At 55.0% G+C, this 14,210-nt stretch overlaps 5 protein-coding genes across 5 annotated transcripts; 2 read left to right on the top strand and 3 right to left on the bottom strand.

The window, feature by feature from the left end:
* Positions 1-2,094: 2,094 nt before the first annotated feature.
* CPAR01_07820 (YidC/Oxa1 family membrane protein insertase) lies at positions 2,095-3,946 on the bottom strand (the record flags this gene model as incomplete). The annotated part of the gene is made up of 2 exons (XM_060492089.1): positions 2,095-2,601; positions 2,663-3,946. Coding segments are annotated over 2 exons (1,791 nt in total), but the record flags the coding sequence as incomplete, so codon positions are not given.
* Positions 3,947-4,418: 472 nt separating this feature from the next.
* CPAR01_07821 (mitochondrial import protein 1) lies at positions 4,419-4,918 on the bottom strand (the record flags this gene model as incomplete). The annotated part of the gene is made up of 2 exons (XM_060492090.1): positions 4,419-4,529; positions 4,649-4,918. 2 exons carry the CDS (start codon positions 4,916-4,918, stop codon positions 4,419-4,421), a joined length of 381 nt encoding a protein of 126 aa, XP_060348460.1.
* Positions 4,919-5,583: 665 nt separating this feature from the next.
* On the top strand, positions 5,584-6,959 carry CPAR01_07822 (SEP domain-containing protein; the record flags this gene model as incomplete). Its single annotated transcript, XM_060492091.1, has 3 exons — positions 5,584-5,664; positions 5,717-6,144; positions 6,200-6,959. 3 exons carry the CDS (start codon positions 5,584-5,586, stop codon positions 6,957-6,959), a joined length of 1,269 nt encoding a protein of 422 aa, XP_060348461.1.
* A 403-nt stretch (positions 6,960-7,362) lies between these two features.
* On the bottom strand, positions 7,363-8,555 carry CPAR01_07823 (uncharacterized protein; the record flags this gene model as incomplete). Its single annotated transcript, XM_060492092.1, has 2 exons — positions 7,363-8,314; positions 8,392-8,555. 2 exons carry the CDS (start codon positions 8,553-8,555, stop codon positions 7,363-7,365), a joined length of 1,116 nt encoding a protein of 371 aa, XP_060348462.1.
* Positions 8,556-10,350: 1,795 nt separating this feature from the next.
* CPAR01_07824 (uncharacterized protein) lies at positions 10,351-13,287 on the top strand (the record flags this gene model as incomplete). Its single annotated transcript, XM_060492093.1, has 4 exons — positions 10,351-11,009; positions 11,068-11,673; positions 11,725-12,017; positions 12,068-13,287. 4 exons carry the CDS (start codon positions 10,351-10,353, stop codon positions 13,285-13,287), a joined length of 2,778 nt encoding a protein of 925 aa, XP_060348463.1.
* Positions 13,288-14,210: the final 923 nt, after the last annotated feature.

Raw genomic sequence — 14,210 nt, forward strand, 5'->3', positions numbered from 1 at the left:
TTATTTTTAGCTTCTGTAAACTTTAGATTAGATGTTTATGCTGAATGTGACTCGGGGAGTTGATTCCGACACTTGGCATTCTACGTTTCTCCCGCGACTTGTCTACGGTGGTTACCTGATGGTGACTGGTCTAGCGGCAGGTGCCTTGCAGTATGCCCTTATCCCATGGAGAAACTTTCTTATACACTCATATCCCAGAGCGTCTGTTGAATCATTGCCGAGTCTAGTAAAGTAAGGCCACGCAGCTCGAAGTTGAAGAGAGAACCATGGCCGATGTCTTTTTCGTCACGTCCAACTCTTGTGCCCATGTATTATTTCTTAGCCCAGGAAAAGTATGCTCGAGTCTCCATAACGACGGGAAAAGAGCTGTCACCTAAGAGCGGTTGGGCGAGAAAAGGGGGAGGGGGACTGCAATCAGAAGGTGACGCTTCTCATTGATGGCCTTTCATCTATGGTATCCAGAATTGTCAGTGACATGCAGTCGTCGCTCGGAAGACTAGGATTAGACCTGGAATTTCAACATGGATGTATCGTAACGGCTATCCTCGCCAAGACGGCCAAAGCCAGAGAAGCCCGCGACCTGAAGGCTACTGTGACGATGTGAGTACAAAGACCAGAGGCGCCAAGTCCGTCCGCATGCGCATCGAATGGAGCCGGGTCGATGAAGGATTTGGCTACGGGCCCGAACATGAAGTTGGCGACTCTTTGTGCTTGAAATGTTCATTCGGGACTAGACGAGGTGTGTAGAAACATCCATGACTCCAAGAACCTATTATCCATCGACGAGGTAATGTGGGAGCATCTCTTCTGGCGGTCATCTTTACTGATGGGTATCTCACAGGGGTGAATGAGTCACGTGCATCAAATTTTCGTGAGCATACACCAAAGATATCTCCTCAGATGGAGCGACTTTGAAATATTCGCGTGTGAGTACCTTATGGGCCGAAGCAGGGCGAGAACCAGAGGGCAAATACACTCGAACTACTTCACATATCTTGGTGGATGCCTTGAATGGCACATATCTGAAAGTCAAAAGGAGCAGAAAAGCAAAAGCTCAGGTGCCCAGTTCGTGAATTGAACTGGACCCCCTACGAAATCCTCCATCTATTGCGACTTCTCGAGATTTCATACCAAGTTCGTTACTAACGGACCAGGGCGTTATACCGCTCGACCATGGGGATCGATTGGGCTTGGTTGACGAAAGAGCGACCTCGATCTGGATTTAAGGCAAGGCAAGGCAGGCACCAGGGAAGTCATAGGAGATAAAGAAAGAACGATCCTGTTAGAGGTGCGGGTTATGAATCGAGGCAGGTACGGTCACCGACGGGAAGCAGGTACGGTCAATGAGCCACCACCTCTCGCTACCTTCCTCATATGCCTCAGGTACCTAGCAGGAAGGAGATGGGAGGGTAGTTGATCGTCCTCTTGTCTCATGCTATCACAAGCGAAAGAGGCAGGTGGTCAAGTGGTTAAGGAGGCGCCAGTGGAATCCATTCTTCCTTGACCGCCCTCAACCTTCGCTCAATGCTTTTGGTTCAATTCCCTATGAATGACCTTTTTTTGCCCTCTGTGAGTATTACGTCCCAGGAATAGCCCTCGAGTATCGAAAGTATGCGGCCTGGTGATATTCCAGTGCATGAGACGTCGAGATCAAAGAAGGATTGGGCTTTGCATTAGCCGTGACGCATCTGAATGCTGACGACAATGTGGCTTCAATGCTTCATATTATTGCATACATATCTTCACTCCAAGATGAGAAACTAGCCGAAAGGTGGTTTTGGAGTCCTGGATGGGTAGCCCTGGACGTTTCATGGGCATCATTAGTCGCAATTCACCGTGATCGGCGACATGAAATTTAGGAGAGTAATTCTCTATTATTGCATTGTGGCAGCATGGTACCCAGATGATTTGTCTTTGTTCTACACCCATATGGTACAGTATCTCAAAACTCCTTCTCTTCCACAAAACTCGGGAGTTTTCCGTCCGTCTTCTTTTTGATATTTTACAAGTGCAAGGTACAATGATCCTAGTCAATGAATGCTCTTCCACCGTCTGGTACTGATCACCAGTACAACAACCCCAAAACGCAATCATTTACTTCTTCCGTGTCTCGCTCCAGAACTTCTGTCTCTCCTGCTCGCCTCTCTGCTCAGCGTACTTCTTAGCAGCCTTCTCCGCCTCGCGCTTGCGGCCGGCCTCGAGGTGGTTTCCGGCACCGCCCTTGGCGTTGTGGACGGTCTGCTTCAAGTTGTCGACGATGCCCTTGATGCTGCCGGCGTCAGCCGCAGGGGTTGCGGGGGCAGGAGTCGCGCGCGGGGCCTGATAGTTCAAACGTGTGGGACCGGAAGCGATTCTGGTTGGGCCGGCTGTGGTGCCGATGGCAGGGCCGGGAGTGGCGATGGGTGTGAGGTTGAAGAGGGAGCGGAAGGCGGCCTTGGAGAAGAGCCAGTTCTGGGCGACACCGATGAGACCGGTGATGAAGAAGTAGAACTGGACGCCGGCGGGGAGGTACGAGGTGAAGATTACGGAGAGGGGTCCGAGGATGTACATCATCAGCTTTTGCTGGGCCTTGGCTTGAGGCGTGGAGTACTTGGAGCCGAGCTGAAACTCGACATGTTAGCATCTAGATTGAAGCAAGCTGGGTCGCCTGGGTTTCACGTACCTTGACCATGGCAAACATGGCCATCGGACCGGCAATAGGCAGGAGGAAGTAAGGGTCAGAGACGGTCAAATCCGTGATCCACAGGAAACCACCAGTTTCCATGCCAGGGACGGGGATGCTGGCAGCGCCGTTGAGGACACGGAACATGCCGTATCCAAAGGGGATCTGGAGGAGACCCCAGAAGGCGTTGAGGGGGTTCACGCCGGCGCGCTTGTTCAGCATGGACAGGTCGCGACGGGCCTCAGTCATGGCGGCCGAGTTACCGCTCGCCATGGCCTCCTGCATCGCCTTGCGGGTCTCGTCGTAGGCCGGATCCTGGTGGAGCTTCTGCATCCTCGCCGAGGTGTCTTGGGACTTGAGGAGCGGCTTGAACATGATGAGACGGAGAAGGATGGCCGTCGCGGCGATGGAGCCCCACCACGGCATGCCGGAGAGGACGTGGACGTGTTCGAGGGCCCATTGCATCACGCTCGAAGGGCCCCAGCCGAAGTCGAGGCCGAGGGTCTTGAGGAAGCCGATCTGTTCGGGGAGATCGAGGAGGGAGGCGGCATCGAGCTCGGGAAGGGAAGAGGTCGAGGGGGTTGTGGCCTCGGGGACGACGGGTGCGACAGGTGCGGCCGGTGCGGAAGGAGGGATGGATGAAGCGGATGCTGAGGCTGCGTCGACGGACCCTGAGGGCGTAACGGGGGCAGCTGGTGCAGCTGGTGCGATTGGTGACGATGCTGATGGTGTCGGCTGGGGCTCAGACTTGTCCCAGAGGGAGATTGCTCTTCTCGTCTCGAGGGAGCCGCCGATGGCTACTGTGCCGGCAAGGCCACCTGGTCTGAAGTGGGTCGATCTCAGTGCCGCCCAGGGCGCACTGCCGTTGCGCATTGAGGTTCCAAATTGCCGTCCATCGCCGAGTCGTCTGGGTGCCCGGGAGATCTGGTCACTGCACGTTAGTACTTGATGCGCATGGGATTCCGAAGGCAGAGGGTGGGAGAGGAAGAATGTACACTTTGGCGGGTTATGCTGCTGGCCGCTCTCGTGGAGGGCAGCGAACGAAGAACACCTCTGCTGGGCAGCATGGTGGGCAGTTTCTGAGGGAGGAGGGTTGGGAGGGTGTTGAGAATTGCAGACTGACGCTCCAGTCAGCGTCTTTCTGTCTTCAGCGCGAGTTGCTGGAAATTTTTGGGGACCTCGCCATTGGAACCGCAGACGCGCCGGGGAAATGTCGGGTGGGACGGGAAGCGGGTCCAAGCTCCGGCTCCGTTCCGCGGCCAGGGGAGAGTCACTCAGGTTGAGTCTGGGGGACGAGACTCAGGAAGGTCAGCATTGGATATCAATGACACCGGAAGGCTCGGTTATAGCCGTGCGGTTATGGGGAAATTTGCAAAGCTGAGACTGTTGGCTAACCATCAATAAATGAGGGAACATGCTGTATTTTGGTTTCTTTTGATCCTTGCTTATGTACGACCCTCGAGTCTTGAACTCGTCACTATAGCCTGGTCCACACCAACACCATCTGTCCAAGGGCCGTACTTTGTAAATGCCTTTACTCTCCCCGTACGCCGATGTATGTAGCCTTGCCTAGGTAAGTAATATATCTGGCTGGGCATTGTTTGTAATGATTCCGACACCGCTTGCAGCAGCTTTCTGTCACTGAGGGACGCCGTCGTTTCTTGTCGTCTTCCTTAGAGCAGCTTGCGACCTCACACGCGGTCGGAAATATCCCGTCTTCATAGGTGGACTCGTGCTTTTATTCCCACCCGCCTAGTCACTCCAAGCTCGTCAAATCGTCGAGACCGGTAGAGGGCCTCCGGTGCTTGTCGCGAATCTCAAGGCCGGGGCCAATAGCGTGCGCCGTTCTCCGGGACAAGGGGAACACCTGTAATATGTGTATTAGATACTATTGCAACATGTGGCGCCATCTTCGGCTGAAATCTCGCAGTATGCGCATGCTCTGGGGATGCATGTATGCGAGCGTCTAACAACTCCGTTTCGTACCTTGGTGCCGCCCCATCCTAGCCTGAAGGCAGCCTCGTGTGCAAATAGCTCTCCGAATCCCAGCATCATGCCATTGATAAAGGGGAGGAACAGGTTGATAGCGGCCCCGCGAACCAGGCCCCAGAACGTAGGCGGCTTGTAGAGGATGATGGGCGAGTTGGACGAGGGAGGTGATTCGGTGAGATCCTCGCCTTGGGAGTACTGCTCGCTGTCGGACCGGATTGTCACGCCGGACTCGGCAAGGGGGTGGAGGGAGTCGTCGGAAGCCATCGTCGACGCTGGCTTGGGGGTTCGGAAGGTAGTGATCTTGGGGATGATTGGAAACTTGGTCGACGAGCAGGTTTACCGAGATTCGGCGCAGGGCAGTTCGATGATGGGACGGGGAGCTACGGCTACGGCATCACCTCGGAAAATCACACCGCAGCTACCGCCTCCCCCAACGTGTTGCTGCACTGCGCCGACTTGGAGTCTGCGGGGTCTGTGCGTCAGTATTCGACTTTCCCCGTCGAAGCTTCAGCCACAATCTAGAGAGATTAGATAAGTCGGAAATGTGGCGGTGTACCTATGGTGGGGTTGGGGCAGTCGGTATGGGCGGTGGCTCCTCCCTCACGTCACAGGGAATGTGCTAGACGGCCAGGTACCTTTCGTTACGGATGCAGCTCCAATGCCCGTGGAAGCAGTTACGACCACTAAGCTGCCTGCTATTCGTCTCCCACTTCGCCTTTCAATCACTGCACAGCGCAACCTTCAAAGAAAACTGAGCTTCAAGAAGACCACGGATTCACTGGTGATATCTCTACCTACCTTATAAAACGACCGCACCGTTATACACTAGGTTAAGAGACCACTCCATTCTCTTTCCATCTTCCGTCAATTCTATCCTTCCCCATCGACACCTCACCCTCCCCCGCCATACTACATCCAGTACCGCCAACATGTCTGGGAGCTCCAACAGCGCTTCGCGCAACAATATACTTCGCGACTTCAAGAGCCTGACAGGCATGCCCGAAGCTAGGGTAAGGTGTTTGGGAAGAGCGTGGTGAATTACCTTCCTAACTTTGCGTTAAGTGCACAGAGTACCTCGAATCCGCAAACTGGGACATCGGCCTTGCCGCCCAAGCCTACTACGCCGACCACGACTCCGGTGAGGAAGAAATCGAACCCGTTGCGCAGGCTCAAGCTTCTGCTCCTGCTCCCGCCGAATACACCGGTCCCCGAACCCTCGATGGACGACCCGCGCCCGAGTCGGTCGGCAGAGCGAGCACCGTAAAGAAGGCAGCGCCTAAGAAGAAGGGTCTCGCAACGCTTAGCTCTATTGGAGGAGGCCACGCACACGACGACGATGACGATGAAGATGACGAGGACGACGATGACAGAGGCCGCGGCGACCTCTTTGCTGGCGGTGAAAAGTCTGGACTGGCTGTGCAGGATCCGTCTCAACAAGAGGGTGGTGGTGCTAAGAAGATCATCAGCGACATCCTCGCCAAGGCCAAGGCGTAAGTTCACAATGCAAGAGAATGCTACGAGGACGACAGGACTGACGCAGATCAGGAACGCATCCCGGCCAGAGACTGCATCGCCCGCGGGCCCTTCGCGCTCCGGTGCTTTCCGCGGAAGCGGCACCACGTTGGGTGGCGAGGGCTCCGAGAGCCGCAGTATTCCCGACCCTGATGCTCAGGAGGGTGCGGGTGGCTCAGCGGGCGCGACCGGCGAGCCTCAGGAGCGTACACTGCACCTGTGGCAGGATGGCTTCAGCATTGACGATGGCGAACTTCACCGATTCGACGACCCCGAGAATGCGATGGATCTCAACATGATTCGGGCTGGTAGAGCCCCTCTGCACTTGATGAATGTTCGCTACGATCAGCCGGTCGACGTGAAGCTTCATCAACACCAGGAGAACTACCACCCATTGCCCAAGACATACAAGCCGTTCGGTGGAGAGGGACGCCGGCTCGGTAGCCCCGTTCCCGGTGAGGGCAGCTCTTCGTCCACCACAGCCGCCCCTGCTGCTTCGGCCTCGGCCAGTGCCAGCTCGACGGGCCCTCAGCAGGCTGTCGATGAGTCTCAGCCTACCCTGACCCTCCGTATCCAGTTGCCCAATGGCACCAGACTGCCTGCTCGCTTCAACACTACCAACACCATCAATGACGTCTACGAATTCGTGCAGCGCGCTTCTGCGGATACCCGCAACAGGTCCTGGGTATTGGCCACGACTTTCCCCAACAAGGACCACACCGATCGCAGCTTGGTGTTGGGCGAGATGTCTGAGTTCAAGAAGGGCGGCACCGCGGTCGTCAAGTGGGCTTAATGCACGAGGCAGACGGAAAAGAAAATGGCGGGAACCGGGCGGCGTTTGGTACTTTGGGGCCCTGACCCGCATTATAGCCGGGTGGCTTTGGGTCTGGGCATTTGAGGCCGTTTGCCTCTGTGTGGAATGTAGACTTTGCTTGAGAAATAGACACGCCCACATGAAACAGTAACATCAGGTCGGCAAGTCCTTTATTGCTTGCTGCCAAAGTACATTTGTGCTAAGCGTACATGTACTTATTTGTTGTACAGTTTTGAGGTCCTTCAACGCCCCTTCAAATGGTATCATTAATCATCCCTTGCCATACGCCGCTGCGGCAAACTGTTTGTTGCCGATACGTATAAACCAACTAGAAACAGATCCGCGAGGTTCGCATTATTTACAGCCCCTCTTTGGAATACTCTCATGCTGTACTGCCGCCGCCTTGCGGGATCATGGTAGCCGGACCGTCTAGGAATTTGAAATGCTCAATCGCGATCTGGCAGTTGAGCATGGCGGCGTTGAACCTAGCCTCGCCGGGTGGCAGAATGACCATCAGGTAGGTATTCGTCGTGAACTTGAGGATGAAGAGGTTGAAGCGCGTGCCGGCTTTATGCTCCATGCGCACAAATTGCTCTGCGTTGCGCGGGGTGCCGGTGAAGCGGCTGATGGTCTGCTTGAAGTGCTTCATGATGTTGGACATGCGCTCCAGCCTGTCCTCGGTGGGGTTCCGCTGGCCTTCTTCCGAGGTCCAGGAGGAGACGGCGAGGAAGGAGGTGCGCTCGAAGAGAAGGAGCTCCTCTGCCTCGATGGCGACGCCGAGATTGGCGAGGTTGCGTTCGATCGTGGCCAGGTTGGGGACGAGGTCGTGGATGATGCTCGCCCAGGCCTTGTAGAGGCTCTGGTCCCAGATGCTGGTGGCGAAGGGAGTGATGTCGAAACCGCCGGCGGGGGGCGCGGTCGAGGGGCTGGTGGGGTCGTCGGCGGCGTCTGGATGCTGCTGGTGGAGGTAGCCGATGCTGTTTGCGTACTCTGCGGTGCGCTGGCGGACGACGCGAACGCGGTCGTCGTAGACGGATTCACGGTGGGCGGGGACGACGAGGTCCATCTTGTGGATGAGGACGTAGATCTTGGCGCCCGGGGAGAATTGGAGGAGGGCGGAGATGATAGAAACGTAGGTTGCAAGGTCGCGGTCAATGTCGCGGGACTCAATATCGAAGACGTAGATGAGGACGCCGACGTTGGAGAAGACATGGACGCGCTGCTGGGAGAGGTAGTTTTCCATAAAGGCCTCTTGGCCGCCGCAGTCCCAGAGGTTGAGGGTGAGGTTTCCGAGGAATTTGACGTGGGAGAGGTCGATGTCTATTGTTGCGCCGCTGTTTGGTTCCGTGGTCAGTCTCTGTACGGACGAAATAGCTGAAAGAACCACCAGGTATAGGAGAAGAGGGCTTACAGTCTCCGGGTATCACGGGCAATGTAGTTGCTGAAGATGATGCTTCGCATGCTCGACTTTCCCGAGCCACTCTTTCCCATGAGTAGGACCTTCTTCTTCTTGGGCTTCTTGACCTCAGCCAGGGGCGTGTTGCCTGGGCCATTGGTATAGCCGGCGTCAGCCATGTTGTATATAAGCTAACCTGTGCTCGCGATCTGGAGAGCTCTTCAGCACGTGGTGAGGAGGGGTTCGTGGATTGGGTGTGGTGGTGTTCAGCAATTGGGAATTTCGGTGTCGTCGGATTCTTGGGCACGCGATCTGTTGTCGGGGATTCCTGGGGCTTGCGTAGAGATCGAACACTTCTGAGGATCAAAACGAGTGACTGGTATGCGGTGCTAAAGAAGATGGCTCGATATCGATTGAGTTTGTGTAGCCTCGTTGCGATGTTGAAATCCCCGATGGGCTTGAATGTTGATCATGGCCGCCTGTGGGATGGGCTCTCGCGCATTTCCAGGAGCCTCGCAGTACGTACCTTTACGGTGACCTCCAGGTGAACCGGAGCTTGCGCGCTCCGATAAGATAAGCCGCTGCCTGCCTGCCCTGGGAGCCCCCCACCACCCACCAACACGACGGCTGAGTGCTGCGAGACTTTGCTTTTCGCCATTGCTCGGTTCTCCATCTTTCAGCCCCATGTCCACTCGTTCATCCCGTCTATCTGTTGTTTTGCCCGCTGAGGAATACGATGGCGCGGGACTACCGAAGACTCTCATCCTCACGGCCGGATTTCGACACAATTTCCTACGAATTCTGGTGTAACTTGCAAGTTTAAGGCGTGCGCATCCAACACTGGGAATGCCATCACTGGAACGGGTGCGACTTTGTCGTCGATGAAACCAAGAGCATCTTGACTTACACCAATGTCGAGATGTCTGCCAAGGAATCTCGTCAATGGGACAATGGGGTGACACGAAGGGCCACGAAAGCGCAAGATACTCCGTCGGCTCAAGGGCCCGATGAAAAAGTCTATGCCGGCGAAGACGACATTGTGTAACGGCGCCTTGCTGGGCATTCTCGACAGAGGTCGGCTTGACAACCATCGCACGCTTCCCCCGCGACACCACCGCCGATGATCTGATCATCAGATACGGCGGAATCAAACTTTTTTTTATGCCCATGGGCCACGGGACATGATCTGTCATCGAGCGATGCAGGTCTTGGTTGTTGCTACTCTGCCACAAAAGTCAACATCGTCATCTGGAAGATGAATCTCGCTGGCAAAGTTGCCCTGCACATGGTCTATGGTGTGTCGAGGCCCAGCCATCGAGGGAGACCAACCTCTTCTATTGTGTCGTGCTCAATGGAAGGGATATGCTAGAGCCTAGCAGTCCAATGGTTACTGGCTTGACTGGCAAAGCTGTCGAAAAAGGGACTGTTTTGGGGTGCCACAGATGCCCCGCCGCAGGCTGGACTTTGAGACCTTGTCTTGGTTATCGACCCTTAGACTCCCGTCTTAGTTCGGCTCGCTTCTCCCTTCGACTTCGGGCCAATGGGCGCGATGCAGTCACCGAGTCTCGGGATCCCGTCTTGCGCATCAGTGTCTGAAATGATTTTGACTAACGATGGGACTAGTGACAGGTTGTCTGTTGGATCCGAGTCGTGCCGTCCGCCCTCTTGAGCATGTTCTGCATGTTCATCCCTCCAAAGCATGAAGCTGCCGGCGTACACAAAGCGAGCACATATGACTGTTCAGATCCCCCACCAGGCTGGTCCTGGCCTTGGTGTTTGCTGCTTCGTGAATTCGGTTTCAATCTACACGCTGTTCGTTTCGTGGTTCGTCGCTGTTCTTTCTTAAACGAGCCTTTCTTCACAGGCATAGTTGTGCTTGGTTGTGCCAGCGGTATTCAGCGCTGGCGATTTTAAGCTCATGTTCAATACGCAAGACGTAAACCAACAGGGATAGGGGCAAGAGACCATCACAGCATGTCCAACATGAACCCCCTGCACACGCATCCGCAGCAGATCCCGCCACGCCGGCCGGAGCACCCATCCAGTAGCCGATCACGGGGAACAAGTGCTCCAGGTCAAAGAACCAGAGTCGAAACGCAGTACCGCCCACCGCTGCCAGTCAACAGACCTACCATTCGATCAAGGTATACCTCGCCAGAAGATGCACCAAAGGCTGCTGTGCCGCCTGTCCCACTTCAGCGGTCGAGTGCCTCTTCGGGACGCGTCTACAGCTCGTCGACGAGGCCATTTGACAGAAGCCGAAGTCCGGTTATGACGCTGCGCATCCTGTCACATAGCAGAGAAGGACATCGAGACAAGAAGATTCAGGAGGAGGACCAAGAGAACCGGCTGGTCCAAGACTCCTGGGAGTTTCCCGTTCCGCCACGGGGCCTCGTACGATCTGGGAACGTCAAGCAGACTTCACCTAAGCGTCGACGTCTGCCACTAAGAGACTCGATTCTCTTGAAACGCAAAGACTCCTCTGATTCCTCTAAGGCTGGCGGCGTAGAGACGTCAGCCAGCACACCTCGCAAAGCTCCCCCATCGTCGGAGCCGCAGACACCGTCTAGGCCGACGCACTCCATGAGCATGCCAGCGACCCCGTCAAAAGGAAGGATGCCGGAGATGCCTAGGTATGCGTGCCCATCGAGGTTTACATCTTTAACGTTGGCCAGCTAATCTGGTAACTAGGCTTGGAGCCCGTCCTAAAAATGAGCAGCTCAGTGAGAGCCACTCACAAAATCAACCTGCACGTCTGCCGCCAAGAGACTCCAACCTGGAAAGCTATCGGAAGGATATCAAGGCGTCGAATGATGCTCTACCAGATGGTGAGAAGCCATTGGTGTCTCGTATCTGTTCCATGATATTGGACGAGGAATTTGGCGCTGGCGCCGACAGATCCTCGACTCCCCTCAAAGTCTGGGACACCGTAGCACGATGTCTCGAAGACATATCCCGTCTTGCACAAACAGGAGGCGCTAGCAGAGGGAGCGGAGGGCCTGCGCAAGCCCGTCTGGCTCTGGAGTCGAAGTCGCTCCAGGAGACCGCAGGCAGAGCTGGTGGTCAGATCAAGATGGCCGCGACAGACGAACGCAACGCGCAGTCTTCCAAGCAGGATACAAGGTCCAGCGGGGGGTCGTCGATTGTCGACTACTATTCCTCGAATAATCAAAGAGAAAGCAGTGGCCAAGGTGGATTGCTGCCATGCCCTTACAGGCTGCGAAATCAGGCACGATTCAACGTCAATGACAAGTGGCACTGCGCCAACGGAAGATGGAAAGATTTCGCAGATTTGCAGTAAGTATCAAATCATGGGCAGAATAGAGAGCAATAACTAATTGGCATTAGGAAGCATATCGCAAAGGATCATAAGCGTTGCGGCGATGCTCACCTCTTTCAGTGCCCGCGGTGTGAGGATGGTTTCTCGGAGCCCAACGCATTTAAGCAACACTTGATGCTGCCTAGAGAGCAAATGTGCGAACCAAGATCGGATGGCGACTCTGAATGGGCCGATCCAGAAGATGGCCTCAGTAGTATGAAAGCACAGAAACTATCTGAACAGATGGGCAATAAGGTTTTCGACTCGTGGGATGAGCTGTGGAGGTGGCTATTCCCTCTTGACAGAGTGGTACCGAAGCCTGGTGAGTATTCTACATCCAAGAATGCAGACATATTCACTGACAGGCTTTAGTTGCCTTGCCCGCCGTAGAGCTGCCGCTGGTAGAACAGGAAGTCTTTGCTGCCGGCAACATGTCGAACTTGAAGGCTAGCTTGGAGGAACGGCTTCGGTTTCTCGCCTCGCAATCGGCCGACAGCGGCTCGTTCTCCGCGCAGATACCCGTTATCACTGCGTCCCTATCCCTGGATGTTGAAGCGCATCTCAGAAGCGTCTTCATCTCTTGTCGCAATCAGCCGCCTGTTCACGCCGGAAAGTCATCAGCGTCACTGGACACAACAACTGGTCGACCACGTAACCTGTCGTCTGCGTCCAGCTCCAGCACCAGGAGTCTACAAAGATTCATTCAGCATGGTCCTACGATTGCGGTCAATGAAACCAAGGGTGCGGCTTGGGACGTCCCCGGCCTCGAACGTCAACGTCAACGCCAGACAAGCAGCAGCAACGAAGCGAGGCGCGAAAAGCTGACACGGGCCGCAACGCTTCCAGTCCCAACAATGCTCACGATACCGTTCCCGCGCATATCAGCCTTGACAGAGCACTCTGATATGGGCCCTAGCCCAGTCTCGGAACACGACACCTCACCGAAAGCCCACTCGGACGCAGAGTACTCTTCGGGCGTCGAGTCAACACCAAGCAGCGCCGGCGGCTACCGTGAATCTAGCAATAGCAACACGACAGCAGACATCCGGTGCAGCAAGTGCAACATGAGAGAGTCTCTCCGACCGGGCGAAGACATCTTCTCAGACAAGCGCCACTTCAGCAGTTCCTCGGCTGCGGCGCAGGGAACAGTGAAGTTGACGTGTAGGTTCTCCGACTCGGGAATTGGGATCCTCTGCAAGAGCTGTCGGATGCTTGAGGAGTTGATTAGTTCGTACTCGCGGGCTTCATCACAGGCGTCGGCAAAGTCTGAGCGACTAAGTCTGCCGATGGCAGGTGGTGGTGTTGGTGGTGTTGCCGGTACCACCGGGAGGAGTACCACCACGAGCGCGACAACCAACACGAGCTTGAATACAGCCCCGACGACGGCGCCGCCGTTCTCGCCGAACCCGTCTGTCTCGGTGGACGAGAGCGAAGAGGAGACGCTGTTTGATTTGATTCTCGACTCGGCGACGTACCTGGATGAGGACGGGCAGCGCAAGACAGAGGTTGTGTCGCCCATGTTCCCGCCTCCGCAGATTGGGTTTTCAGAGTACGATCGATATGGGGGCCACGGCGGCGGTAATTGGTTTTGACTCTTTGCCGTTTTGCTCTGTCTCCTTTTAGGATGTTTCTTTTGTTCTTCATCGGGTTGGGGGCGCGGAAATGGAGTGGTGTTTGGCGTTTGGTAACCGGCGTCGCGCACTGCTTTCGGTTTCAGCCGGTTGGAAGTAAAATTGTTTGATTATTCCCCATTTGTTGTTGTTTGACCATAAGCTTTGATTTGGTATTTGCTAGGTCATATGGGATACCGAGGCTTCTATTATGACATCGTAGATACCCACAAAATCCGTGTGATATTGTTCTCTGCCTCATTGAATACCACATTTCCACTCGTCATTCGGTGCGACAGTGATCTTTTAAAACAAGTATACGGGTGCTCTTGTTATTTTACGCCAAGCACAGCTTTTTGGAGACTTTGACTATCCGTCATGTCAGATATTGTACGAAACCTGGGGTTGGATGCCCGTCGTGTCCGAGCAGAGGATCCGTCAGCCCATGTTCCTGGCCAAGAATGCAGGTGCTCGTCGATCTGCACCAGCAGACCCCGCAATTTTAGTGAACTCCTGTGCGTACGTACCTTGGGTAATGAAAGTATCGTGTAAGTCGTCTCTCTCATTGAGAAGCCTCACAAACAGCATCCGGCGCAATCCTTAAGCTATGTATTGAGCTAGACATCTAGAGGATCCATACAGTAATCTATCAGTCTTCGTATCATGTTTCAATTCTTTACAGAAGCTTTTCTGTTTTGAAGCGAGTGACGAGAAGACTTGCAGTGGTACTACCCAGACCTGCGAAGCTAACCGCTTCAGCCAATTCATCGGATCGGGACGCCCAGTGACGTCGAGGAACAAGGGGTAACCCGCCCTACCGCGGGGTAGACGTCATCCTTACAGCACAGCTTTAGAGGCGAATTGGGGGAGGTAGGTAGCAGTTAGCTGTAGGTAAGCTCGGAGCT

This window comes from Colletotrichum paranaense, assembly GCF_030867605.1.
Source record: "Colletotrichum paranaense strain IMI 384185 chromosome Unknown Scaffold_6.1, whole genome shotgun sequence".
In the NCBI taxonomy this organism is placed as follows: Eukaryota; Fungi; Ascomycota; class Sordariomycetes; order Glomerellales; family Glomerellaceae; genus Colletotrichum; species Colletotrichum paranaense.